The sequence below is a fragment of the Nycticebus coucang genome, chromosome 9, assembly GCF_027406575.1.
Source record: "Nycticebus coucang isolate mNycCou1 chromosome 9, mNycCou1.pri, whole genome shotgun sequence".
Lineage (NCBI taxonomy): Eukaryota > Metazoa > Chordata > Mammalia > Primates > Lorisidae > Nycticebus > Nycticebus coucang.
Genome location: NC_069788.1, coordinates 73,766,001 through 73,793,789, shown reverse-complemented (window position 1 = coordinate 73,793,789; position 27,789 = coordinate 73,766,001). Strand labels below are relative to the sequence as shown.

At 46.1% G+C, this 27,789-nt stretch overlaps 1 protein-coding gene across 5 annotated transcripts in view; it reads left to right on the top strand.

Annotated features, from left to right (window-relative positions):
* The window catches only part of FARS2 (phenylalanyl-tRNA synthetase 2, mitochondrial), a 523,237-nt gene extending 505,301 nt beyond the window's left edge, over nt 1-17,936 (top strand). For all 5 annotated transcript variants that reach the window (XM_053602315.1, XM_053602317.1, XM_053602313.1 and 2 more), the window contains one exon: nt 17,645-17,936. In XM_053602315.1, the coding sequence (XP_053458290.1) occupies nt 17,645-17,783 (139 nt within the window). In that variant the 3' untranslated portion in view covers nt 17,784-17,936. The remainder of the gene's footprint in view (nt 1-17,644) is intronic.
* Nucleotides 17,937-27,789: the final 9,853 nt, after the last annotated feature.

The following is a 27,789-nucleotide window of genomic DNA, read 5'->3' as shown; positions in this document are numbered from 1 at the left end:
TTAAAGTTCCCCCAATGAGTTCTGCCCTGGCCTGCCTTTTCAGGGTGCCCCTGGGTACATCATGTGCCTGGTAGTGGTTTTGTGAAGGGCCAGGCTCAGTACTTCATATCTCCACCGTGATATGCAAAGATCCCAAGAAGGTAAAGATCAGTAATTTATACAAAACTTTCAAGCTTCTTCTCACTGCACTCTTCCTCCAAGAAGATGTCATAACCAATACACGGTGTCCAGCTGTGTGTTTGTCCTCTGCTCTGATAAGAAATCTGTGCAGAATTAGAGCTAAATCATGGGACGCATTTAATTAAAAGACTAATGGCAAAATAAGGTTGTAGTGTACGCTTTCTAATTATGGTCTGTTAGGTATTAATTACTTGTGGTAAATTGTGAAAGCTAATCCACGATGTGTCTTTGCACACTCCTGTCCTTTTTAATCACAAAGAAAATGTTCTTAGCTGCTGGCAGGATGAGCCTCCTTGTCAGCGCAGAGCAAGTTGATCTTACACGACAGTGACTCAGCAACTTGCCAAATCCAATTAGCAGCTTCATAGCTTCTTACTCAGAATGGCTACAGCAAAGTCTGCTTCAAACACTGCAGAAAGCCAGGTGCCCCAGCCCCTGATGAGCCTATATGCTATCAGCAATGATCATGGCCTGCCTGGAACAGAACAGACGTTGGGCTTCATGGTGAGTTTGAGATGCACTTTCCCCTGGATCCTAGCTTCTTTTCTGTCCTTACCAGCGATCAACACGGAAGGGCTTGGAGATTTGTAGAGCTGAGGAGCCAGAGCTCTTAGTAATCAGTTAGTTCTGATGAAGGAACTGAGGCCCAGTAATGATAGGCACTTACTCAGGATGACACAGGTGGTTGGAGAAAGGCCCATGGCACAGGAACTGAAACCTCCTGACAACCTGTACAATGCTCCTTCCCCCACTCTGTCTTTGGAAGAAGGGAGTGTGGCGCCCTGGAGAGGTCCCTACAGACTGTGCCTCACCCAGTAGGGCCAGGTGGGCAAGGCGTACAACCCTCTGACTCTCAGTTTCCTGGGTTACCAGGAATGTAATACTGTGTAAGAGAGTTTGAGAAATATATGAGATAGCCATGTGAAAGTGCCCAAAAGAAAGTAGAAAGTTATTGTTTGGGGCACCTAAAAGTTACTTTGACCTTGATCTAGAGGCATTGAAGGAGAGAGAGAGAATGTATGTTGTGTGAAAACATTATGAGTCAAAATAACTTCCACAAACACTACAGAAGAGTGGTGGCCAGAGGGGACTCTGCTTTGGATATTAATTTATTTGGTAGATAACAAAGAGAAAGGGTACAAAGGGTGCCCTCTTGGACATTTTTGCTTGAAGGCCCAGAATGTATATTTAATCCTCTGTTCCAGCTATAGAGCTTGACTGCATGTCTGCCAACAAGCTATAAGATCCCTTGCAGCTTCCTCCTTGGACACTTGCCTAGAAGTTTCTGCTTTTGTCACTGGAGCAGACCTATGTCTATACCTAGAGGCTAAGGTGAATGAGGGTCTTTTAATTGTAGAATGATCCTCTGTGGCACGGAGCCATCAGTAACCCAGCCTTTCTATTGCCACCCATCCATCATCTCCCCATGTCACATGCACAGACATTTCATGTCTTTGTGCTATCTGTTGAAAAGGAACAGCACATCTGTCTTCTCTCTGCTCTATTTTGATTTTTCCTAAGGCCAGAGGTTGTTGCAGAAAGTGATTTTAAAAAGCAAAACCAGCCAGGATATATCTTTCATATCAAGTATGATCAACATAATCTTTCAGAGAGAGATTCACCAGCCATAAAATGTTTCATAGTTTTAATGGAAAGTGGCAGTCCAAGCTGAACCGGCTACAACTGGTGGTGCTGGCAGAGGCCTGCTTAGATGTCATGTACCTGGTGCTTACCAGCCAGAGGTAGAGTGAGGATGCCTGGACAGTGTTTGCCCAAATCTTAGTTAACATTCTTACTATTGTTTATTTTTGTTTTTTTCTTTTTGAGTAACTGCTGGGACACATAAATTTTTATTAGCCTAAATAAATACACTAACTGCTCATTAAATAAATTAATTAGCAAATCATAGAATGCTAATAGTTACTATAGTAACTGCCATCTTTTATTGATTATTGATTTTGTGTTAGGTTCTCATACACATATATCTATAAAGTATGTTTTAGTAGTCTCACTTAAAGGTATCAAAAGTGAGGATTAGAGGGATTCAGTAACTGGCCCAAATGAAATCACCTGGTGTGTGCTGAGAGCAGGTCTGTATGCCTCCAGAGCCTGAGCTTCAGCCCTTCTGCTGTATTCCTTCACCATGTGTTCTAGCAAGTGATCAGGTTACCTTGTGAAGCCTGGGACCAGTGATACTGGCAGAGATTAGGTATCAGCTCTCCTGAGCTATTTACTCCAACTTAGAGCAATTGTAGGGATACCATCTAAGATGGAGTCTATCCCTGGAAAAATGGGACATCTGAAATGACAGCTTTATGACAGACAATCCTGCTGGAGAGTAAACCTAGCTTCGCTGGATTTTAATCTAAGTCATCATGTCATTGTTGCTAGTTTCTTGCATTCACTTTGTTTTTGAGTTCAATTTCCTCCTCCCTGGAACTTACCTTTCACAGGTCTTTCATTGAAGGTATCTGAATTGCCAGCTTTCCCATCTTGTCACACTTTATCTGAAAATGTTTTTATTTTACCCTTATCCTAGCATGAACAGCTTATCTGGGTATAATTGATATAGTTTGACATTTTATTGGTATAAAAAATTCAGCGTGAAGCAAGGGGGCCTAGCTATATTACACCATACCATCATCTTCTTCAAGGAATAACAGTGTTTACACTGCCCCTCAAGCCGGTAACTGAAGTGTCTTGACACTTTGCCTTTGAAATTAACCCATGGACAATCTTATTAAATTTTGCCTTAGCATTTATAATAGAGAGAATACAACTTGAGAAAATTGATGGTGTTTCTCTCCAGTGCACCAGAAATGTAAGCACAGACATCTTTTTTTTTCTTTTGAAATAAGAAAATACCAAAAAGAAAACACTTCTTTTCACTAAGTTTGAAAATGGACAACTGCAACTCAGTATTATTTTGAAATGGTTTATTGACTCTGACTTTTACTTTATTAGTACTTTGTTCCAAGTTGCTGACAGCGCTTCACTCACATGACTTCAATTTTTCCTGACTGAGGGAGTAGTTAGGAACAAATAGCATTACTTCTGCTTTATTGAGACCTGGAGAGGTCCATAGATTTATCCAAGTGGCAAACGTAGCCAGCCCACTACAAAAGCTGTGTGCTTGAACCTACCTCCCACCCCACTCTTGCCCCAAGCAAAATTGCTTTTTCATGGAAGCACTTTTTAAGACTATTCCCTCAAGTTTCATCAAGGGAACAGCCTTATGAAACCTACTAGTGCTTTGAAATAGGGATATAGTTGAGACATTGGCCACTAACATCAGGTGATGTTTCCCAGCCAGGATTAAGAGCATAGATTTGAGGCAGCTGGACATCTAAATTGGAATCCCACCTATGTCACCTTGGATGACCTTGGGCAAATCACTTTTAACCTCTCTGACCTATGATTTTATCCTTTACAAAATAGGGGAAACAGTTCTCCTTGTTATAAAACTATAGTAAGAGTTAATTGAAATAATCTGTGTCAGTTTAGCTCAGTGGCTCAGTGACATGCTAAGTGACCATTATCATGGCCATTATCAGTCACAAACTAAACTGTATGAAGACCCACCTCAGAAATTCTTTTAGAATATTATGGGGGGTAAGTTTTGCTTCCCTAACGTACCGTGGTGGTTTTTCCTCACCAGCAAGTGGAACCATGAAATTGATCAAGCTTTCCTTTGGCCTTGGTTACAAATTCTAAAGCAAGTTGGAACTGTTGACTATAGTGGATGTTAATAAAAAAGAATATGCTTAGACAAGAAAAGCAAGCAGAGTTTAATTTCAAGGAAGTGAGCAGGGTCCCAGCCAAGCCATATTCTAGCTGTAGCCATCATTAAGTCATTTTGTCTTTCTGGACCTGTTCTCTGCTCTGCAAAAGGAGATGACAGTTTGTCCACCTCTCAGGATTGCTGGGCAGATCATAGCTAGTGAGATCAAGTGGGCACAAGGGTTGTGAAAGCTGGATTACTTTATAATTGTTAATTGTCCTTATTGCTACTACAAAATGCCTTCAATTTTACAAACATTGTGTCATGGCAAAGCCAAGAGCTTTCTTCCATTTTATCCATATTTGGAATTTGAAAGTTGCTTTCATGTATAAGCATCCAAAGCTCTAGGACAAGTTCCCATCAGTGTAGTTTCTCATTAGCTCTTCAGCTGAACAGGTGTCTGGGATAATCATGTCTCTCCCTATAAGGTGAAAGCAAATCCATGAGAAATGTGCCATAACCATGGCACAGCTATAAAGTAGTAAACACAAGCATTCCAGTCGGAATTCAATAAACATTGTACCCTCCAAATGTGTTGAAGGCCTGTAATGCAGCCAGTTCTAAAAAGCTATTTGGAGTTTTTTAAAAGAGTTTTTATAGCACCAATGATAAGCCACATCAGGAAATATATCTTGTTATTTTATGGTTATGTTTTCTTTTAATACATATGGAATATTACTCAGTTAGATTACCTTGTCTCACCAATTTTAGCCCTAAATCTTGCCGGGCTATTTGCAAATGAAATGTCACTTTTATCATGATAAATTTAAATGGTCATTTTTAAATACAAAGTGCTTTAAAAACCTATTAACTCTCAATAACTCCACAAAAGGGGTTGGAATCCCCACTGTAAAACAGAGAAACTGAGTCTCAGAGCCATTAAGAGACTCACCTAAGACACTTGTCTTACAAAGAGGTGCTCTATGATGAGAATCCAGTGTCTAACCTCCTGGTCTATCTGCTTTCTGTTATATCTTGCTGCTTTTATGCTCCAGAAACAAGGATTTCTTTTTCTTTAGAAGAATGTTTTCCCCAAAGGAGCTCTAGCCATATCCTAAACAAGTTTCCCTTGGATTTGTAAATTCTGAGATGAATTCAGGCACATCACTGCTCCCAGAAGCTTCACTTCCTCTTATTGTAGGAGGTGAAGTGGTCTAAGTTGCCCCTGGACCCTGGGGATTCTGAGGAGCTGCCTTGGGTGGGTAGGGTCCTCACGCCCCTCCCTCTAGGCAGTTTTTCTTTGAAGCATGCTGCATACACTTGTGTAATTCACGGGGTACAAACTGGGAGGACAGACAGGTTGGGGTTCTGTTGCTTTAGAAAGCAAGATCTAAACCAGGAGACCCGCACAGGATGGCACTCTGAGCAGCTACCCTGGATTGGGCTCCACACCTGCTTCCCCTGCCTGGTGCGAAGTACAGAATGATTTTCTCTAGGTTGTAGACAAAACCCAGACCTGAGGAAGGTAAGGGATCTTCTTAGATCCTACAGCTCACAGGAGGAGAAATTAGGATTTGCTCAGATCACAGGGCCTTCACAGATGCCACCCTGTCTGCCTGGGACACTGCCCAACACCCCTCTGACCTTCTTTAACCTAGTTGCTTCCTACCACCTGTCTGGCCTCAACTCACTGGTTCTTCCACAGGGAACTGTCTCTGAACTTTAAGGTAATGGCCCTTTAGTGTAGCCACATGGCACCAGGTACCTTTTCTCCATGTCTTTATTACAGTGGCAATTTATATTTCTTTGTAATTCTTTTAATTGATCCCTATCTCCTCTGCTACCTATCTCCTCTGCTAGACTATGAGCTCCATGAGGGCTGGGTCATATCTTGTTTGTTTTGTTTTATTCCACTACTAAGTCCACAGTATCCAGCTGAATACATGGCACACTCTGGGTGTTCACTGTTCATTTGCATAATGAATGAGTGAATTGGCTGGCTGGCTGGCTGGATGTCTGACCTTGGAGGCAGTGATGTTAAACATATGTGCTGCCTCCGAGGTCCCTTCCCTCTCTGACCACTAATGTCCTGAAATTCCCTAGCCAGGACCATCCTGCTGTTTTGCTGCTACTAGCAACTTGAAGAGTTTGAAGGGCTGCTGTGGGGGAGAAAGACAAGTGAATCCACAACCAGCAAGAAGGAAGACAGGGCATACTTGTCACCTGCATGTAGAGGGTAGCTCCCTCTCAGCCCACACTGTCGCAGCCAGGAATGGGCTGCCCCAGAAGTGATCCAACAGAAAGCCTTGTGGAAGGAACTTGAGCATGGACCAGCGGTCCTTAGAGTCCTTTACCTTGAGTTCTTGTTACTTGAATGAAGAATACTTAGTCAAGATATCACTGCTATACACCAGCCTAAGATATTATGGAGAGAGGAAGCTCATCCTGTCAGCCAAATCTTAATTTGTCCCTTTTCTCTTTGATCTCTCCTTCAATATTTGTTAAGAGATGACACTATTAATTAGACCAAGACAGTCCCTCCCCAAAGGTATTTGAAGAATATCAATGTCACTGGAAATGTTTATAAATTTTTCTTTACTAATGTTTAATTCCTTCATAATTAACTGACACTGAGTCTTAAAGTAATTAACCTATTTCATCTATCAGTCACTAAAGAAATAAAAGCTATACAGTATAACATAGTCATAAGTAATTCTACCCATGAGTAATAGGGAGTGAGCACACTCCTTGGATATGTGGCTATTAATACCATATGGGTGACCTGCTGTGCCATAGCACCTTAGTAACCCTCTGTTGTTTTCAGGGAATGAGGTTAGAAGTTAACTGAGGAACAGCCTCGGTATGCTTCCTAGAGCAAATTCCTTCTAACTTTTCAGAGGATTTCCGTAGGACCTGATCTGGACCCAGATGTTTTTGTTGCCCGCTCAGTGATAGATTTTGGCTTTGGCTTCCTGACCATAAATAGAAGACTGTCCTCTGTGACCCCAACCCACCCTGAATCCTCCCAGCCCACCATTTCTGTATACCCAGACCAGCCTTTCTGAACTACTCACCTTTACTTGAATTGGTCTAGGCATGCTTAGTCTGCACCTCTTGAGAAATGGCCTTTCCTCTTTATCACTTATCCATGTACCGAATTCATGTCTCATCTTTCCAACCATAGTTCATTTGGCGCTAGTCTGAGAAACCGTTCTGATCTCTCCTGGGCAGAGTAAGCTACTTTGTGTACATGCCATGACCAAAGGCAGCTTCGTACTGTGACTGTAACCTGTCCTTCTCTTGGTAGAGCGTGCATCCTCTGAAGAGGTCCTCATTGGGCCACTTATAACTGGAACATATACTCAGCCACTCCTTGTTGAAATGGAAGGGGAAAAATATAGTGAATGTCCCCCCTGCCACCAGTACTGCTGGTGTACTTTTGCCAGCTAGAATATGCTCCTTGCCCTTCACTTATCAAAATCCTACTTGTATTCCGGGTGGCGCCTCTAGCTCAGTGGGTAGGGCACCGGTCCCATATACTGAAGGTGGCAGGTTCAAACCCAGCCCTGGCCAAACAACAACAACAAAAATAGCCAGGCGTTGTGGCAGGCACCTGTGGTCCCAGCTACTGGAGATGCTGAGGCAGGAGAATCACCTAAGCCCAGGAGTTGGAGGTTGCTTTGAGCCACGGAACTCTACCGAGGGAGACTAAGTGTCTCTACAAAATAAATAAATAAATAAATCTGCTAGTGGAAGCCCCTCTTTAAAAAAAAAAAATCCTACTTGTATTCTAAGATCTCAAGCAAATCTTATCTCCTCTGACCTCAAAGTTGTTGACAGTCCATGCCATTTATTTAACATTGAGCATTAATAGCTGCCTCCTATTGGCTGTCCTTTCATATATGGATGTCTTAATGCCCAAGTGAATTATAGCCTAATTTTTCTTTCTATAACTTTGGGCTTCTTCTTCTCACACTGCCACTGTGTCATGCTTAGAACAGCCACTACATGAATATTCATATATTGATCAAGTAATTGGTATACCTGTTTGTATCTCCCATAATGTCTACCTCAGCACAGAATAAATAATTGCTGATCAATTGATTGAGAGCAATTGATTGAGGTCAATTGATTGAGTTGGAAATGTAGCACTTCACCTGCCACAAATCTTCTGTTTTGTAACCTAACTCATCCACCAAAGTGTCAACACAATTGGGAGCCTGCCTTATAAGAGGAGAGTTAGGGTTAGCTCTGTTGACTTTAACTGGGCAGACTAAACCAGAGAGAAAAATAAAATCTCTTCCAAATTTTTCACACAATTGAAAAGCACAGAGTTTTAGATGTCTATGCAAAATGAGACATTACTTCTTATTAGAAATGTTAAGAGGATGGTTTAGAAAGCAATGGAACAGTTGAAAAGAATTTTTCAAATATGGCCAAACCCTGCCATAGCATTATAAGTTGGCGTGGCTTAAAAAAATCCTTTGTATAAAATGCAGCCATCTTAGTTGCTGAAGTTAATGAAACCGTGTAGATGTTCCATCAGGGAGGGCAGAACCCGGTCACGTCAAACCCGTCTCAGCTGTCCTACCATGTACATGGCAGTGATCGGCTACTTGTTTCTCAATATCACATGAGTCCTTAACTTTCATTCCTAGGAATAATCAGCTAGGTCATTTGAGCCAACCCTCCTCCTTGAATTGCTTTTTAATATGATAAAATGTATACAACATAAAATTTCCAACTTTATCCATTTTGAAGTGAACAGTTTTATGGCACTAAGTCCGTGTACATTGCTGTGCAACCATCACTACCCTCCATCTCTGGAAATTTCTCATCTTCCTAAAGTGAGATTTTGTCCACCTTAAACAACAATTCCACAATCTCCCTCATCTTGGGAACCCCCCTTCTACTTTCTGTCTCTGTGAAAGTGACGACTGCTACTTCTTGTGAGTAGAATCTCCATTCTTTGTCCTCTTGGGTCTGGCTTATTTCACTGAGCATAATGCTTTTAGGGTTCATCTGTGTTGTCGTATCAATGATCTGTTTTTACAGATGAGGAAGTTGAAGTTTAGATAATTTGAGGTCATTCAGGTCTTTCTTTGGGAGCTAAAGTAGAGGCTCTATAATCTTTATCTGCATAAATAATAATGCCAACTGCTATTTTTTTTTTCATTCAATCCCTTTGAAAACCCTAAATTCATTATCTGTAACTTAGAATGGAAACTGGAGATTAAGAATGGCCCCAAGATGCTGTCTCCGAGAAGTGGTAGTCCTAGGTAGACCACCTGCTATTCCTCTCTGTAAGACATTCCACTAGAAAGTTTCCCCAGAGCTGTTATCTTCACATGCACACGCATGTAAATACCAGGAGCCTCAGCCATGTCCTGAGGCAAAGGCATGAAGTTGGGGGGCAAAGGCATGAAGTTCTCCTCCTGAGGTACCTGGCAGGAGACGCTCAGAAGTACCAGGAGAAGTCATGTGAGTGATGAGAATAAAAACCTGGCAGCACTTTGGATCTTCCCCGAGGACTTGGCAAGTATTTGATGTTAAAAAGCACTTCTTGCCTGCACAACGTGTGTGCATCTCTAAGGAGCTCTTACGATGCCAAGTGCGGCTGACCAGGAGCAGGGCCAGGCGCAGAGTCGCGGTCGTGTCGCTTTCCCTGCTTCGGGCTCTGCCTCCATCAAGGCCTGGATTGGAGTGTCTTTCCCTAGGCAGTCACTGTCAGAGAAACCATCTGCTCTGGTTCCTTTCGACTGACTCTGAGGAACAGAAATCCCTCTGGGAGGAGATGGCAACTGCAGCAGCAGCAGCCGTGAGGCAACTCTGATGTTGGCTGGCTGGGAACAGGGGGGACACCACTCTGGATGCCCCCAAGGGGCACCAGGCTGAGGACAGCCTGTTCTGAGGAGAGGAAGAAGCTGTTCGTGGTGGAGAGAATGCATGCATGAGGGGGCGGAGGGGAGGGCGGGAGTCAATGGAGAAGAGCTAAATGGTGTCCGGAGTGTATGCCACGGCCTGAGAGCCGCTGTCCTCAGGACAGCTTCCCTGGTGAGCCTACTGAGCTGTGCTCTGCCATCTCTGAGCCAAGCCCCCTCCCTCCCCATCTTATCCCTCATATCACAGATGTACTTTTTGCCTCTGTCCTAGCCTTTCCCCTTCACCCCTTGCAGGCTCTGTGAATGCCAGATGCCCAGCTGGCTCATTTCCTGCACTTACTTTAGAATGGGCACCTACATTAGAATCTCCTCCATTCTCTGAGCTGACTCTTGGGATTTTCGAGTTGGAAGGAGCCTCAGAGTCCAGCCCTCACATGGTGAAGAAAACGAGCCCAGTAGAATGACTGGCCCAAACTCACATAGTCATCGCCAGGGGTTGGACTGGACCTAGGTCTTCTGCCTCCTTGCCTTAACCCCACAATGTCATCTTTCTTAAAAAACCCCAGAGCAGTTCATTAGGAAAAGCAATATAGAGTCATCAGAAAGTCTCACTATCAGAATTTCATTTTCTCCTCTTCCCTTTTGGCTTTTTTTTTTTTTTTTAATATAGGAAAAGTAAAGGAAAAAAAACGATTTACTTAGTTTCCAGACCACTTGTTTAAATCGTGCCCAATTCTGAGCCATAATTCATCACTCTCCCTGCCTCCCACTCCTCACTTACTCTGGCAGCCAAGCTGACTAATGCGGCCATGCTCTGGAGGGAGGAAGTACTTCCCATTCTCCGTCTGAGGTCAGAGTCCAAGCACATAAAGGGGGGCAAAAGAAACACAGAGGAAGCATAAGCCCCCTGGCCCCCAAAGTTTCATTCCACTCTCCAGTAGGCCACAGCAGTTAACAAGGAGGACGGGTACCAAGCACCCACTCTGGTTGGCTAGACTCTGTATTAACATCCCGCAAAACTCCCTCTTTCAATCCTCACGCCCCAGGAAGTGAGTCCTGTTAGCCTCACTCTACAGATAAGGTCACTGAAGCCCAAGGGGTTACACAACTGCCCAAAATTACACAGATAGCCCTGGGGAAAGTGGGAGCTGGACCCTGCTCTACCTAACTGCCAGGTTGGGCTTCTCCGCTCTACTAAGCCCATTTGGTTCTATATTTTCAGGATTGGTTGTGGAACTGGTCCCCCTCCTCCTCCCTCTCCTCTCACACTGTATCTCTTGCCCAAGTGCAGCCCCGCCCATAAAAACGGGGCATGTATCGACCCTCCCACCCGTGCGCAGTGTGCCTGACGTGGGCAGCTGCAGACAGTTTCTGCACCAGACGAGCTGGGGAAGCCCAGTGTTTGCTACTCTGAAAATGGAACCTGCCCCATGACAGCATCTTCTCTCCCGTTGAGTAAGCCTTGCCTGAATAGGTGGCATCTGTGATGACTACTGGTCCTGTGTGATCTATTCTGGGAGGTGTTGAGTGTACCATCCAAGAACATGAAGTTGCTGCTCTGTCACAGATGGAAGAGCAGACTACTGTGGATGTTGCAGGAGCTGGGTTTTGGCTGGATCCCCTGGAAGGATTTTATTTCAAGTTTACAGCCCACTTAGTTGCCAGGCTAAAGCAAGTGGTTGCATCATAGAAGTATTTCAGCCCTTGCTAGCTCCCTGACCCATTGTTCCTCCTTTTGTTTTGAGGCTTGACAGCCCTCAGTTCTTGTAGAAAACATTGGCACACTTTGCACTGGAGAGCAGTGATACTCCTACCAGTAGTTTTGGGACTTGTCAGTATTACCATTTAGTTGGCCAGGAAGAAAAACAAGAAAGAACTGGGGAGGGACCCGTTTCAAACATCTATTATTCTGATAATCCTTTACTGATCCAGATTCAACTCTACTCAGCACCTACACATCTTTGTCTTTGGTCTAAGGCAGTGGTTCTCAGCCTTCCTAATGCCGCAATGTATTTTCATTGTTAAAAAGGGGTCACGACCCACAGGTTGAGAACCACTGGTCTAAGGTAAGGGCTTTGGGAAAAGGAGGTGTCCAAGGACAGGCTGCCTCCCTGCTGGTATGTCCACTCCACTGTCCAACCCAGTTCGCCCGAGGGCTGCTTCTCTGCTTGTGGATCTCAGGTTCTATGTGAGCATCTGGGCTTGTACAGGATGGTAGAGTTGAGTAGGCCCTGACAATCACGCATTAGACCAAGGAACAGGATCCAAGCAAAAGTAAGTTTCAAAAAAAATTGGAGTCATGTTTCCAGTTTTAAGAGCCAGGCTGAAGCTCTCAGAAAGGGAGCTGATGGGAGGCCATGTGGGAAGGTAGAAGAGAGTGGGGCCCTGGCACAGTAGTGCACTGTGACATGGTTCATCATGCCAGTCATAGGGGAACATGGGCTGTCTTGGGAGGATGTGAGTTTACACATGGGCTATGGCATGGCTGACTTCACTGCCCAGCAAGTACAAGGCTGTGCCTGCATTTGTGAGTGTACCAGAGAATGACCTTCCATTGTCTAGCTGCTGTAGGACCCTGGGTGCTGCTGTCCCAGGTCTGAGTGGGTTGAGGGCAGATGCTAGGTTCCCTGAATATGCTTTTCTTTGTCCAGCTTAGTACCTGGAAGATGCTGTGTGTTGAATGGCATCTTCAACCATTCAAGATGCCATTGAATGGTTGAAGATGGCAACCGAAGCTTTGGAAGCTCAAACATTCTTAGATTCTTTTTTTTTTGTTTGAGACAGAGCTTCAAGCTGTCACCCTGGGTAGAGTGCTGTGGCATCACAGCTCACAGCAACCTCCAACTCCTGGGCTCAAGTGAGTCTCCTGCCTCCGCCTCCCAAGTAGCTGGGACTACAGGCACCTGCCACAACGCCCAGCTACTTTTTGGTTGCAGCCATCATTGTTGTTTGGCGGGCCCAGGCTGGATTCGAACCCACCAGCTCAGGTGTACGTGGCTGGCGCCTTAGCTGCTTAAGCCACAGGCGCCGAGCCCATTCTTAGATTCTTGCACAAAAATCTCTAAAAACAGTCCAAGGACTAGTCTAGCTAGTGACCAACTCATTTTACCAGTAATGTAGTGAAATTCCAGAAGGAAAATTTTTTTTTAGAATCTCTCTCCAAACTCATTACAATGGGATTTGACCTCTCAAACTCAGTGATGGGCAATTCGTTTACTTTGCCTATGAATAAAAGCTGTAAAGTGTAGAGAACTTGTGTTTACTTTTAAAATTCCCAATTGTCAATATAGCCTGTTCTCTCCTTTAGGGAAGGCTTCCTGTCCTGAATGCTGTGACCCATGCCCTCACCCTTGTTTTCTTCCCCTTGCAGCCCTCATTTTCCCAGCCAACTCTCTGGCTATGCTGCCCACCTGCAGAATGACTTTAGAAGCAGAAAAGACCTTATCAAAGCACCCCTGCTCCAAGTGCACCCCCAAATCACATCACAGGTCACACTCATCCTTCCTCCCTACATGTGCTCTCTCTGTTAGTGGAAGGGCGGAGCCAGAAAGGAACATGGGTCATTCCATCTTTCCCTTGAACAGAACAATTAAAAGCAGTTAACCTTCTCAGTAGTTTCCAAACCTTGTCCTTAGAGGATGGTGGAGTAAAAGGAAGAGGCTGGAGGTAATGAAAGGGATCAGGTGAAGTGTTAGTTGGAGCAGTCCAGTGTGCTGGTTAATTACTGGCTCTGAAACCAGAGTTCCTTGATTTTGGTTTTGTTTTTTAGTTGATATAAAATTAACCATTTGTAAGTATAAGATTCAGTGCCACTTAGTATATGAATAGTGTTGTGTAGCCATCACCTCTGTCTAGTTGGAAATCATTTCATCACCCCAAAGGAAAACCTCATAGCTGCTAAACAGCCTCAGTCTGCTTTCTGTCTCTACACATTTCCCTTTTCTGGATATTGTATGTAAATAGAATCATATCACATGTGATCTCTTGTGCCTGGTTTTCTTCACTTATGTCTTTGAAGTTCATCCACATTGCATCTGGTATCTGTCTAATACTTCATTCCTTTGCATGGCAGCATAATATTCCACTGTATGGATAAACCACATTTCATTTATCTATTCAGCTACTGATGAGCATTTCCACCTTTTGGCGATTGTGAGTTGTGGTGCTATGAAAATTCTTAGACAAGTTCTTATTTGAACACCTGCTGTTGGTTCTTTCTAGTACATACCTAGGAGTAAAATTGCTGGATTATGTGGTAATTCTGTGTTTAACTTTTGGAATAACTACCAAACTTTTTTCCGCTGTGGCTTGTACTAGTTTACATTCCCACCAGATTGCCTAGTTTTGAATCCAGCCCTGCCACTTACTAGCTGTGTGAGTGTGGGCAAGTTACTTATGTTCTCTGTACCTCCTTTTCCTCATCTGCATAATGGGACAGTAATGCTATCTACCCATGGGGTTGTGATGCTGAAATGAGTCAATGTATGTAAAAGGCTTAGAACATGTCTGGTATCTCACAGGTGCTACATAAATGTTTGCTGCTGTAGCTACACTATTAGGGACAGTGTTACAACAGATGCTAAAAGAGGCTACATTGAGTTGTACAAAAGAACCAAAAGAGTTCTAATCAGACACATGGAGTTGGTCATTGAGAGCACCCCCACCAATTGAGGAATCCATCCCAATTGTCAATACAGCCTGTTCTCTCGTATTTACTGATAAGTGGTGAGATCCTTCAGTTCTACGTTCCTGTGGTTTCCATGGATGGACCACTGGTCAGGAATGAGGATACCTGGGTCCTCCACCCTTGACCATCTGCTAGCTCCACTTTCTTCAGTTCTCCAATCTGCAAAAGTAGGAGTATGTTCTCCTATGGGAAGCACCAAACAGAAGTTTCTAGAAAACCAATGAAAAGAAGCTTTCTGTCTCTCCTTTGGTGAAAAAAGGCAAACCCAATTGATTTTTACTTGATCCTACTGAACTCAACAGCACCACCAAATATTCTGCCAAATACTGTTTCTCTCAATTTATAAAATTAATCCATTATTTGTGATTCATATACACCTAACTCATCAAAATGTTTTGTATAAGCTATTGGAATTTTAAGAATACTTACAGCAGCCTTTTGAAATGCACATAAATAGGAAGACAGATTTTTCCCCCTATTTATCTTTGGCAATAACTTGTAGAGTTGCCATAATACCAACTCTTCAGCTAGGAGGTACCTGAGTGAACCAGCAAAAAAATGAACATAACAGTTGCCACAGTGATTCTTTCACCTCACATACATAGAGCACCTTAAAATTTGCAGATCCCTGTAGCTTTCCAAATGAGCGCTGATTTCTCCACATCTTTTCCCAAACTTATTATTTTCCCTTTTGTCTTAATGACCACCTTAGTGAGTGTGACATGGTATATCATAGTGGTTTTGATTTACATTTTCCTAATGACTGAGGTTGAACATCTTTTTATGTGTTTAATGGCCTTTTGTATATCTTCTTTAGAGAGATGTCTATTCTAATTTTCACATTTTTACTGGGTATTGGTCATTTTATTTTGAGTTATAAGAGTTCTTTATATATTCAAGATACAAGTCCCTTATCAGGATATGACTTGCAAATATTTTCTTCCATTCTGTGTCATCTTTTTACTTTCTTGGTGATGTCCATTCATTGGATTACAAAAATCTCTAACTTTGATAAGTTGTTGATAAATTTACCAAATTTATTGATTTGTATTGATTGTTTTCTCCTAAGAATGATATAGTTTTAGATCTTACATTTAGATGTATGATCTATTTTTTGTTAATTTGTGTGTGTGGTGTGAGGTAGGGATTCAACTTTATACTTTTGCATGTTGATATCCAGTTGTCTTACCATCACTTATTAAAAAGATGTTCCCCTGTGGGTGATCTGAATGCCCTTGTCAAAAAACAATCAACTATAAATGGGGCAATTTTAATTTGAATGGAAGAAGTTGTCAGCATTTGGGGGCTTGGCTGTGTGGTTTCATCAGCTCCCACTCCTCAAGAGCCTCTGTTTCCTTCTCTGTGCTGGGCTTCCCTGTTTCACTGCATTTTGGCATCTGGAGGGCTTGGGTGAGGGTGGTGTCTGGGGCACTCATGTTATAGCAGGGGGTGAGAGAAAGGGACACCCTGCTTCATGGGAGGCCCTCAGGGCAGTTTGGGCAACAGTGCCTCCCCCAGCATTCAGGCTCTATCCTCTAGGGAATATCCTTAGACCAGAGCCATTGACCTCAGCTGGGCTGGAAGAGGAGGGTAGGAAGGAGTTTTATATTCTCTCTTCTTCTAGAGCAGGCGGCTGGCATCAGGGAGGGAATGAATCAGTCCTCCCTGTGCTGTCAGCCCCTAAGGAAAGCTTCCTTCTCCTGGCTTGGTTGTTATAGCACTTCAGTGGTAACTTATTCTCGTGGCTTGATCCAAACAGGGACTGTGTACTCAACTAAAATGCAAACCACTCTACACTTTAGGAGCTTGTCTTTCTGGAAGTGGGCTCCAGGCAGGAGGAAGGATGAAAGCAGGACAAAGATGACCAAGCCAGACTAGGGAAGAGAGAAGAAGAGACACTGGAAGGGGAAGTAAAGGAGGTTAGGGAGGCTAGGACCAAAGTTGACTCCCCTCTGACCAGGTGTATTCTGCCTACTCTGACATTAAAGCAGAGGGAGAAGAAGAGGAAGGAGTCAGACCCCAGGGAGAACAATCCATGAAGCATCTGAGCAAAGACTCTGGACTCAGGGGGCAACAATACAGACTGTTAGGTCTTTCAGGGCATGTGAGGTGGTGGCCTCACGAGAAGGCCATTTGTCTAGCCCTGGCATTCTTAAAGGCCCAGCCCGCCCTCACCTACCAGAGAGCACATATCCTTTCCCTGGGTAGGCCAAGAGCTAGGTGACATAATCCCAGTGGGATCTACCTGGAACTGCTTCATTAGTTTCACTTTCCTTCCCTGAGGTGAGAGAGGAGGGAGGGCCTGGATTGACTATGCTACTGGGGGCTACAAAAGAGGAATTCACATGGCTCTGAAGTTGAACCAGTGTCATGATTATGCAGAAGAGAAGCGTGAGCACCCAGAGAGGGGAGGTGTCAGACCCCTGGCCACACGGCCAGTGAGAGGCAGCTCAGGCAGAAGGTCATATCTGCCAACTCATGGCCCACATGTCTTTCTGATGAGATACACTGACCAGTGTGTCTTAACCTCTGTCATGCAAATAGAAGGCACTCCTGCTGTCAAGGCCATGTCTTTCAGAATTAATCAGTTGTTCCATGAAAGCCAAGTCAACAGCACTGTAGTAATGCAGAGTATTAAAGCAATGGTCCACACAGCACATAAATGGCATACACAGTCTATATGCTTCCCATGGCTGACAGGGTTCTGAAGGAATGACACCCTCAGCCTTATCTCAGGCCCTGCTGATACTGCAAAATGCCATCCAGTCATGCCTGTCTTCTTTGACATGGAAAAGGTCGAGGCACACTTGAGTAGGCTCTTAACCCTATCTGCTTGTCAGAATTACCTGGCAAGCCTGGGAGCTTCTCAGCTCCCCAGGTCCCACCTCCTACCTGCTGAATCAGAATCTCCAGGTCTTGGCCCAGAAAGTTCTTAGTCAGCTTCCTTCCCTGGAAACTTTGACATTCCAGTCCAGTGGGATCAAGCAGTCTCTATTATTCAAGCTGACATTTCCCTAAGTGCCACCTTCCCCCACTCCATAGTATGTAGAAAAGGCAGTGGCAAGTGGTACCTAGATGCCGTGTGGTGGGGAGGTCTGTCAGGGTGGGTCAGGCTGCTCCTGCAGGTGCAGGCTCTTTGTCCCTCGCTCATTTGCGTTCTCTTCCACTCTCCAGGACACACAAGACCAGCCACTGCTACCGCATCACCTACCGCCACATGGAGCGCACCCTGTCCCAGACAGAGGTCGGGCACATCCACCAGGCTGTGCAGGAGGCTGCAGTGCAACTGCTGGGTGTGGAGGGCAGGTTCTGATGTCACCACCTCACCTGGACTGCGGCACTCTCAGGGCTCTAGGATCTGCTGAAAGAGGAAGAGAAATGGTTTGTGGACTGTGGCATCAGTCATTTTTGATAAATGGGTCAGTTTTAGGACTTTTAGAAAATAAAGGATCGCTCTTGAGAAACTGTTGACATAGCATTTGTCTTTTATTTGGGGGAAGAAGCAATGATATGAGTTCACTCCTATTCCTTCTAGACAGGCTTAGCCTGCTGGCATTGGTACTCTGCGGTTAATTGGTCCCTGGGTTCCATTAAGCACCAGGCATGATTTCTTACCTGACAGGCTCTTCCACCCATGTAATGATTGAAGCCACACAGAGGGACATCAGAAACTCCAGCTACAATACAGAAAGCCTTTTGAATCAGCTTCCATTCCTTCCTCCCTTCTCTTCTTTTTCTGTTTTGCAAAGGGCCGGCTTCAAAGAGAAATGCCAGGGCTCCCCTCAAAAGTGAAGGGGGTTGCATCTTTGCGTTGGGACAGGATATCTATTTGCTTTTCATAAACAAGTGGCTTGGAGTCAGGCCTCTGGCACCAGGACTTGGGCTTGGCTGCCTTCTGCCCCACTGGAGAGGAAAGAAAGGGAGAGAGTGGCTCCAGTGTCTCGGAGGCACACAGAGGGGCCAGGTCCTCAAGCTCCCTTCAAGTTTTGTTTCCCAGCAGGAGGCCTCCACTTCCAGCAGATGACCTTTGAGGAGGAGTATGGGGCTTTGATGTTCCCCCTTTCCATCCCAGGCACTTTGTAGTCTGCCTGCTTCATTCATGACCAGTTTTAATAATCAGATTCCATCCCTGGCGTGATGCTGGAGGCTGATGGAGGACTGTGAGTGCTGGGATAAATATTTGATGAGGAGTGGCCATTATCAGCTAGCAGGATGGGGGTGGGCAGCTGCTTTCCAATGGAAGGAATAGCTTTAATGTCATTGTGATTAATTTGGACTTTTCCCTTGGATTTTCAAGGGAATTAAGGAAGCTATACTCCAATTCCAGCCCGAATCAAACCACTGTCTGGGGCCCCTAGGCCCACTGGCACAGTTCCCCAAGTGGATGGATCTGAGAGGGAACACATGATACGATCTGAAATTTCTTCTTCACAAGTGTTTGCCAGAAGACCATTTCTGATCCAGGATTGGGCTGCATTTCCAGACATCCCTTCCTCCCCAGGACTGGTCAGGCATTCATTAGCATACTTTAAGAATGCAAGCCAGGTGAGTACAATGCAACAACCATGGTGCTTCCCCATGGCCCACACTTGAAGAAATATTTGTCAGGGACAGTCACCCATCCCTTATTGATGGGGATGTGTTCTAAGCAATGCATCTTTAGGTGATGTCATCATCATGGGAACATCATAGTGTGCACTTACACAAACCAAGTCGGCACAGCCTCCCACACCCCAGACTGTGTGGTACAGCCCATGTGCTTAGGTTACAAACCCGTACAGCGAGCTCCATGTACTGCATGCTGCAGGCAGTCATAACACAGTGTATTTGTGCATCTAAACATGGTCTAGACATAGAAAAGTTACAGTAAAAATACAGTATTCAGATGTTAAGAGGCCACTGTCATGTATGCGGTCTGCTGCTGACCAAAATGTCATTACGTGGCACATAACTACATTATAACTGGGCCAAGCCCTGTACTAGGTAGAGCCTGGGCTAAGGCTGACCTTCAGAAGGGTGCACAGAGGCCATTCTTGAACATCCTGTCAATATTCCATGAGGTATAGTAGACTGTTACCTAATTTTACAAATGAGGAAACAGAGGTCTAAAGAGGTCATGAGCAAGGCCAGGAACATAACTGGGAGGCTCAGACTGCTGCCTCCAAGTGAAGAATGTCTGTCTAAGCAGAAGCAGGCCAACTGGGGGGTCTGCGCCCCTCCATGCTTCCCAGGCCCCCTTTGGCTTCTGTGTGCTGTCCAGCTGTGGGGACTTATGCAGAGCCCCCAGGGCCAGCTCTGACCCACAGGCACTCCTGCCAAAAGTGGGGCTGCCCTACCCCCAGGGAGCCAAGGGAATGTCCACCTCTTAGCATTTTCATGTGACTCCCACAGGAGGATAAATAATGAAAAAGGGGAAAACAATGAAAGAAAGGCGAGTGACTCCATTAGATGAACAGTCGCTTTGCAGTTCAAGAAACACGTAACTCCCATATGAAATAGAGCATGGCGACTAATAACAGTGCCATCCCTGTGACCCTCAGGAGGCTCAGTTCCCTCCTCTGTCAATGGGAATAACAGTAGTGCCTGCTCCAGAGGTTTGTGAGGACCGAATGTGATATCACATGTATTACACTTGGCACAGAGCCCAGCACGTAGCAAGCCATCAGTAAGGGACACCTGCTCTGATTATTGTTCAGGGAGAAAAGACGGAAGCACGGGCTGTTAGAACTGGAACAGAGGGCATACACGCACACACACACACCCAGTGTATATGTGAGGACATTGAAGTCCAAAGGGACAAAACAACTTACCCCAGGGCACAATAACAGTGAAGTATTGTGGAGCTGGGTTTAGAACCAGGGTTTCCAGAGTGTTGTTCCTAACATGGCGTTGGATCAGACATCCCGAGTGTATCTTTAAGCCTCTTCAGAGACTCCCCACTCCAGAGGGTCAGGCTGAGGTTGCAGCACTCAGGGAAAGCCGAGGAGGCCTTCTTAAAAAGAGCCTAGAGCTGAACTGTTTAATGATGCAGTGGCCATTTAGAGAAGCATTCCCAGCACCCCTCTTGGCTGGGGATTGGAGACATAGTGATGTGAGGGGACAACCTTCTGGAGAGTTTCCCTCCCTTTACATGGTCTGAAAGCTCACATCCTGGTGTCCTTCCAGCACATGTCACCTGTCCCTGTGACAGGCCTCTAAAGATACCAGCCAGCCTGAGGCTAGCAGGCACTGGAGATTACGAATGTTGTGGCAATAAATTATGTCACCAACCAGAGCCTCAGACAGAGAGGAGGGCCCTCGTGGGCCTCCCATCCTGCCTCTGCCCTCCCTGCCCACCTCTCCTGCTTAGGAGGCCCTGGCGGCCTGTGGGCTGCTTCCCCGGTGCTATGCCCTGTAGCTCTCAGGCCTGGAGCCAGTTAGTGAAGCAGCCAGGGGATGAAAGGGAGGCTCTTCCACACTGGAGGTTATTTTCTTCTTCAGACATGAGGGAAAACAAGTAAGTGAACTCAAAAGAATATATAAAGAATATGACAGCCCACAAATGCCCCGCCATGGACTCTATTTACCCAGACACCCCACAGGCATGTGTGTATCCTCTGCTGTCACTCTGGGAGTTCCCTCTCTCCACTGACCGCCATCCTTGAGCAGTGCTCAGCAGCGGCCAGCCAGGGCCACCTGTGCTCTCCCCATCTATAGGTGGTGGGAGGGCACAGAGCACCAGCGGTGATGGTGGAGTGACATCCGTGGTATTCAGGTGGGACGCTCCTTAGAGAGTGGGAGCCACTGGTCTACCTGCAAGAGAGAGAGAGAGAGAGGGAACCAGCCCAGCCACCTGGAGCCCACATGCATCATCTCATTCCGAACTCACCGCCCATGGGGCTCCTTCCTCCCCTTTATCCAGACGAGAGATTAATGTGCTCAAGGAGACAATGCAAAGTCAAGACTTAAGAAGGCCTCTCTGGCATCCATGTCTGTACCCTTAACCTTATCCTCCTCCCCACATAGTGGCTGAGGCACACCTACGGCTGAGGCTAGAAATTCATTCTAGACAATGCAAAGGTGGATGGGCTACCACCATGGTGGCGTCATCACCAGCCTTGAGAACAGGGGCAGCAGCCATAGACAAGCCACAGAACCCTCTCAGGAAGCTGCTAGGCCATAGGATGTGGGCCAGTTGTAGGTTCTTGTCGAAACTATCAGAAGCCCCTCTTTATCCTCACATGTTCAAAGTGGTCAGTGGCTTTGCACCTGCAGCAATGCTGGCTTTGGGATGGCAAATCAGATGCAAGGATGGAGTCTGAGATGGGAAGGCCAGCTCCTAAGAGACTGAGGGAACTCAGAAGCTGAGCAATCTAAGGACCCTACAAGGGCAATTCGTGTTCCCAGGAGGGTATATCCTAGCACCCAGGATTGGGGGGAGGGGGGAGGGAATGCACTTACCACTCTCTTCAATCACTCAAAGGTGTGCTGGCTCTGAGTTTTCTAAGTGGCTTCTGTACCCAGAAATGCCTCGTTGCTTTAAAAGAAAACAACAAAACAAACCAACAAAGCCAGCGCACTATGGCAAGGCAGGGACTACAGATGATTCCACTGATATGGATGAGACCATCCTGCCCTATCCCTTCTCTAGCCCTTTTCTGAGCTCGGGGGCAGTGGGCAGGAGGAGAGTAGAGCTGCAACAACCCATACGGCACTTAGCAAACCCAAGGCTGAGTGGGATCTAAACCCAGCTCTGCTGCACATGAGTCATTAACGTCCCTGAGCCCAAGTTCCTCACCACTGAACTGTAGGCAGTAATCTTTGTCATTCCTACCTCGGTTCCAGTGTGAATGGCTCAGCAAGGAGCAGCGAAATGTTGTGTGTAGAACTCTTAGACATCGCATTTTAGACTCACAGAAACACTGCAAGAGGGCTGCCACGTTGTCTCCTTAGGAGCTGAGAACATGAGGCCTGAGGGGCCCTGCAGTTAGCAGATTGGAGAGCCAGAATGTAAGGCCCCTTCTCTGTGAGACTAAAGCGCCTAGTCTTCCAACTGTCTCCGTGTCTGCAGAGAATGCTGTGAGCAGTGCTTTGCCCCCTGCGGCCTTCCCTCTCCAGATGAGTTGGCATGTGTGTACCTGTCTGATCTGGATATGAGCATTCAGAATGGTGTGGTGTGCTCATGCATCAAAATGATGGAGAAAACGTCAAGTTCAACAGGAAAAATCAACATGGGCATTTGAGACTAGTTAAACCACAAGAATCAATCTGAAAAAGAAATCGGTATGTTACATGTGTACTCCCAGAGCAGCACGCCCCAGCCCATGGTCCTGGCTGCACCGTGGCTAATAGAATTTTACCTGTGGGATACAGGCACGCCCAGAGCTGTATACAGAACATAGCCATTAGTATAAAGGAAACTTTGAAAGCTATTTTTTTTTTTTGGTTTTTGGCCGGGGCTGGGTTTGAACCCGCCACCTCTGGCATATGGGACCGGCGCCCTACTCCTTGAGCCACAGGCGCCGCCCTGAAAGCTATTTTTAAACAGCTTCTAATCTATCAAGAGTTAATCATTTGAAGTCATCTGTATTTTATCATTAATAAGAAACAACTAGGGTGCCAAAGCAATTCTATAGAGAAAGGAAAGTCTTTTTAACAAATGATGAGTGCTAGAACCACAGGTTATCCATATAAGAAGAAAAAGAAGAGAATCTTGACCCCTACTTCACACAAAAGTAATTAGAGTTGGAGGATAGACTGAGATATAAAAGGCAAAATGTACTATAAAGCTTAAAGAAGAAAACATAAGGGATTATCTTTTTTACTTTGGATAGGCAAAGATTTCTTAGGGAGGCCACAGAAAGTCTTAATAAAGAAAGAGACAATACATTGGGTATTATCAAGATTTAAAACTTCTGTGTTTTTGAAACATATCATTAAGAAAATGAATAGGCAAACCATAGATGGGGAAAAAATATCTGCAACATGTATCTCTCACAAAGGACTTATATCCAGAATACACAAAGAATGCCTGTAATTCCATAATTTTTTTTGAACACTATTTTTAAAAAATGGGCAGATTTAAACACTCCACGAAAAATATTTATAAATGACCAAATAAGATGAAAAGATGCTTAACATTATTAGTCATCAGGGAAATGCGTTTATAAAATTATAGAAGACTAATTTACAGTGGCAAAAAGCAGTTTTTCCGAGTTTGCCTGGGATAGAAGGGGATTTACTGTAAAGAGGCACAAAGAAAGTTTTTAGGTGATCGAATGTTCTGTGTCTTGATAGGAGTGTGACGTACACAGATGAATGCGTTTGTCCAGACTTACCAAACTATAGACTTTAAATCTGTGCCTTTCACTATATGTAAATAATGCCACAATTTAAAAAAAAAGAAAAATGACTCATGCTACATCTTACAACCAAGTGTGCACTGCAGCTCCAAAGCGGAGAAGGCAACTTGGTGCCCAGGGAGCAGAGCTTCCAGAAGAGACAGGCAGGCAGATGGTTTGAACAGGCTCTGGGGACAAGGTCATCCTTGAACTGGTGGAGTACCTTGGGTGTGGAGCTCTGTCCAGGAGTGTGACAGCCACATGGATGAAACCACAGAGTGAAGCAGCATGTGTCTGAGGTGCAAGCCCAGGACGGCAAAGGCCAAAGGGAGAGAGGCCATGGGGCTGTCTGGCCCTAATGACAGAATGGGTGGACTCAGGGCACAGAAAGGAAGGACAGGCTCTGAGCGCTGCTGATGGAGCATCTGGTTTATTCACTCTGCTCCTTACCAAAGTCCCTTTGAGCTGGGGCAGCAGGTGGGCAGCAAGCTCAGAACAAAGCAGTTACTGAGTCCATCCCTGCCCAGTGATGGGTCACCCAGTGACCACACAGCAAAGCCAGAGTAGATGCCTGTGGCTTCCTGGTACCACAGAAAACCCCTATCTCACCCAAGAGAGTCAAGAGCCCACCCCTCCTGCTTTCAGGCCGCCAGCCCCACTGTCAGCCTACTTCCACTTGGATGGGGTTAGAGGACTAGCACCTGCTCTTGAACCAAAGCCCCTCACCTCCAGATAATGCATCTGAGCTGGATGGAGCAATGACTAGGCGCTCAGACGGGGAAGGGCCGATGGCCCTCAAACATCAGGTTTGAACTGTCGCTCTGCCACTGACCAGCTGGGTGACCTTGAATTTCTGAACCTCTATGATTAAGTTTCTCTATTTGTAAGATGAGGCTGCTAATCACAGGCATGGGACAGTAGTGAGGCTAAGGCAGGGTGCTCTTAATTTTTATCACGGCAACTAAAAATTAGCATTCTTCTTAAAAGCCTATTTAGGGAAAGTATCCTGGAATTAGCTGTTGGTCAGGGTTGCCCAATCCTGTGAATCTCTAAAGAACACTGAATAGTATACTCTGAAAGGATGAATTTTATGGTATGCAGATTATTATCTAATAAAAAAATTATTTCAAAAAGTTAAACAAGCCTTTACCATATGACTTACCAAAATCCCATTCCTAAGGTATTTCCAAGAGTAAACAAACCAAGGGACTAAATTGAACTGGGGGTGAAAAGGAGCTGGGGGCGTCCCTCCTCTGAAGCCAGCTGTCTGGCCTGTCCTCTCCACCTCCTGGGGATTTGGCCACATAGAACTCAGCTGCGGCTCCCAGGCCAAGGATTCAGAGCAGATTTAACTATGCACTTGCAATGGGGAAACTGTTTTCTGTGACTATTAAACTGGAGCATTCTAGTTTCTCCCTTGTAGCACTTGAACGTTGGCAGCTTCCACCTCTCCCAAGGTCGGAGGGGCCTGACTTCCTTAGGGGCTTCCTGGGCTGGCTCCTTGCTGCTCAGTATGGGGTTCGCTGACCAGCAGCTTGTGCATCACTCCAGAGCTTGTTAGAAATGCAGAGTCCGGGGCCCCTCCCCTGCCTGCTGAAGCTGAGTGAATCTGCATTTAGCCATGGCCCAGGCGATCAGTGCACTCAGTGGAGCTAGCAAGGCTCTGGGCTAGAGTAGTGTGCTCCTGTCGAAGAATACAAGAAGGAACTGCTCACCAAGAAAAGTTAACCACTAGACTACAGGGGGAATGAGGACAAAAATTCCACCCTTAGATGTCTGAGAGCTGCGGCTATGGTTTGAATTCTCACTTCTGTCGCCCCACAAGAGATGTTGAAGTTCTAACCCCCCAGGAGCTCGATATGTGACCATATTTTTTTTGGGGGGGGTCTTTGCAGATGTAGTTAGTGAAGATGGGTCCTACTGGACTAGGTGGGCCATTATCCAATCTGCCATGTGAAGTCACAGACACACTCACAGGGAGAACGCCACGTGACAAGGGAGGCAGAGATGGGAATGACATGTGCATAAGCCAAAGAATGGCCGAGATTGCCAACTCACAACGAGAAGCTAGAAGCAGCAAGGAACCATCCTCCCCTCCAGGTTTCAGAGGAAATGTGGCCTGGGTGACACCTTGTTCATGGACTTCTGGGCTCCAGGACTGTGGAGCAATACATTTTTATTATTTTAAGCCAGCAGGTTTGGGAGGGGTGTTACAATAGCCCTAAGAACTCAATTCAGTGCCTAAGGCAGAGGGACCACTCCTCCCTGCTCATTAGGACTCTGGAAATTCAGAGGTTCATGTTGCAGATGGCTCCCTCTGTGCCCACCAGGCAGCAGCCATAGGTACCTTGTAAAGTTGTGGGGGCACGGTGTGCCTAGGCCAAGGGGGCCTTCAAGTCCACCACCTCTGGAAGGTCTCTCAGTCTTCACAGGACCTGGAGGCACCCAGGAGTCCTCTAACCCCTTGAGGGATACCACTGCATGGGCAGCGGAGTTGACAGCCAGTGGGTCGACAGGGGGCCCAGAACACACAGCCCAGATGCAGAGTGGTGCCCCCTCTGTCAGCGCCAGATCCAGGCACAGTCAGCCAAGGAAGGCCCATCCTCGTGGGGAGGGCCTATAACCACCAGCACTGAGGGCGTGAGACACAGAGGGGAGGACTGTCCATAGCACCCACAACCAGAGGAAAAGTGGATCACAGATGACAAGCTCCGCATTCTCTGAGAGTGTGCCACCTGCCACGTAGTTGGGAGAAGGTGGCAGGGAAATGGCTGAGGCCCAGCAGACTTTCAGGCCCCTCTGATGAGAGGTGGACGGTTCTGTGAGGGGGGCTCACTGTAGTCCTTAGCCAGTCACAGGGTATCTCCTCCCCAAATCTATGCAGACAAAGGAAGTCTTGATTGTCACAAGAGTATTCTGGATAACCAGAGTGACATCTCTTATCACTTTCTATCTCATCTACCCTACCAAGCCAAGCCCTGGCCTCAGGCCCCTGAACAAAAATTCCTACTCCTTTTTCTCCCGCCCTCTCTCCACTCTCCCTCCCTCCCCTTTCTTCCTCCTTCCCTCTCTCCACCTTCCCTCCCTCTCCTCTTTTCTTCTCACTCCGTCCTGCCCTCTCTCCCATCCTCCTTCCCTCCCCTATCCACCTGTCCAGCCCACCTGCAGGGGCTGCTCTGGCTGGGATTAATTCAGACCTAGATGATGGGCATGAGGCTACAGCCCCTGGACAGAGAAAAGCACTTTGGGCCTGGCAACCTGTTCACCCCATTTGATGAGGGAAACAACACCTGGCAAATCGCCATTCTCTGGCCAGGGCAGCAGGCCACACTCCTGTCAATGCACATTAATCACTTCCACAGCCAGGCGGGCACAGGTTGCAGGGCCTCTTAATGGCACAGAGAGGATGAGCTCCTGGAGCTTCTCTGTCCCCTACAGGCAGGCACCACAGAACCCAGAAGGAGGAAGCTAAATCCTTGCCTTGCGCCTTAAGGCTGACAGGCTCTGCTGAGTTCAAAGGGCACCATCGTGCCCCAGCATGGGTCCAGTCTGGGCACCCTGCTCATCAGCCTCTGCTGGGCCAGCCCCGCCAGCAGCTCTAACTAGTGTGCATTGGGGACTCACCCCAGGCCAGGATAGGGTCTGTGAATGACTGAAGTCCAAGCCCTGTGTGGACGTCAGAGCTTGAGAAATCTTGTTTATTAGGTCACTTCATGCACATTTTCAAGATGAACACAGGCAAAGTGGTTAAGAGTTTGGGCTTGGAGTTGGATGATTCAAGTCCAAATGTGATGTCTGTCCTGGAGCATACCCTGAAACCTCCCTGAGCCGTACCGGAGGCTGAGGCACTGGCTTGTTGCAGGAATCAAACGGCATGTTGTAGGCAAAAGCTGCTACCATTGGGGCTGGTGAATAGACCATGAAAGGGAGAAAGAAAATCCAGTTGAGAGATTCTGAGGGGGCTGCAACTCCAACTGAAGAGACTGTGAGGCCTGGGAA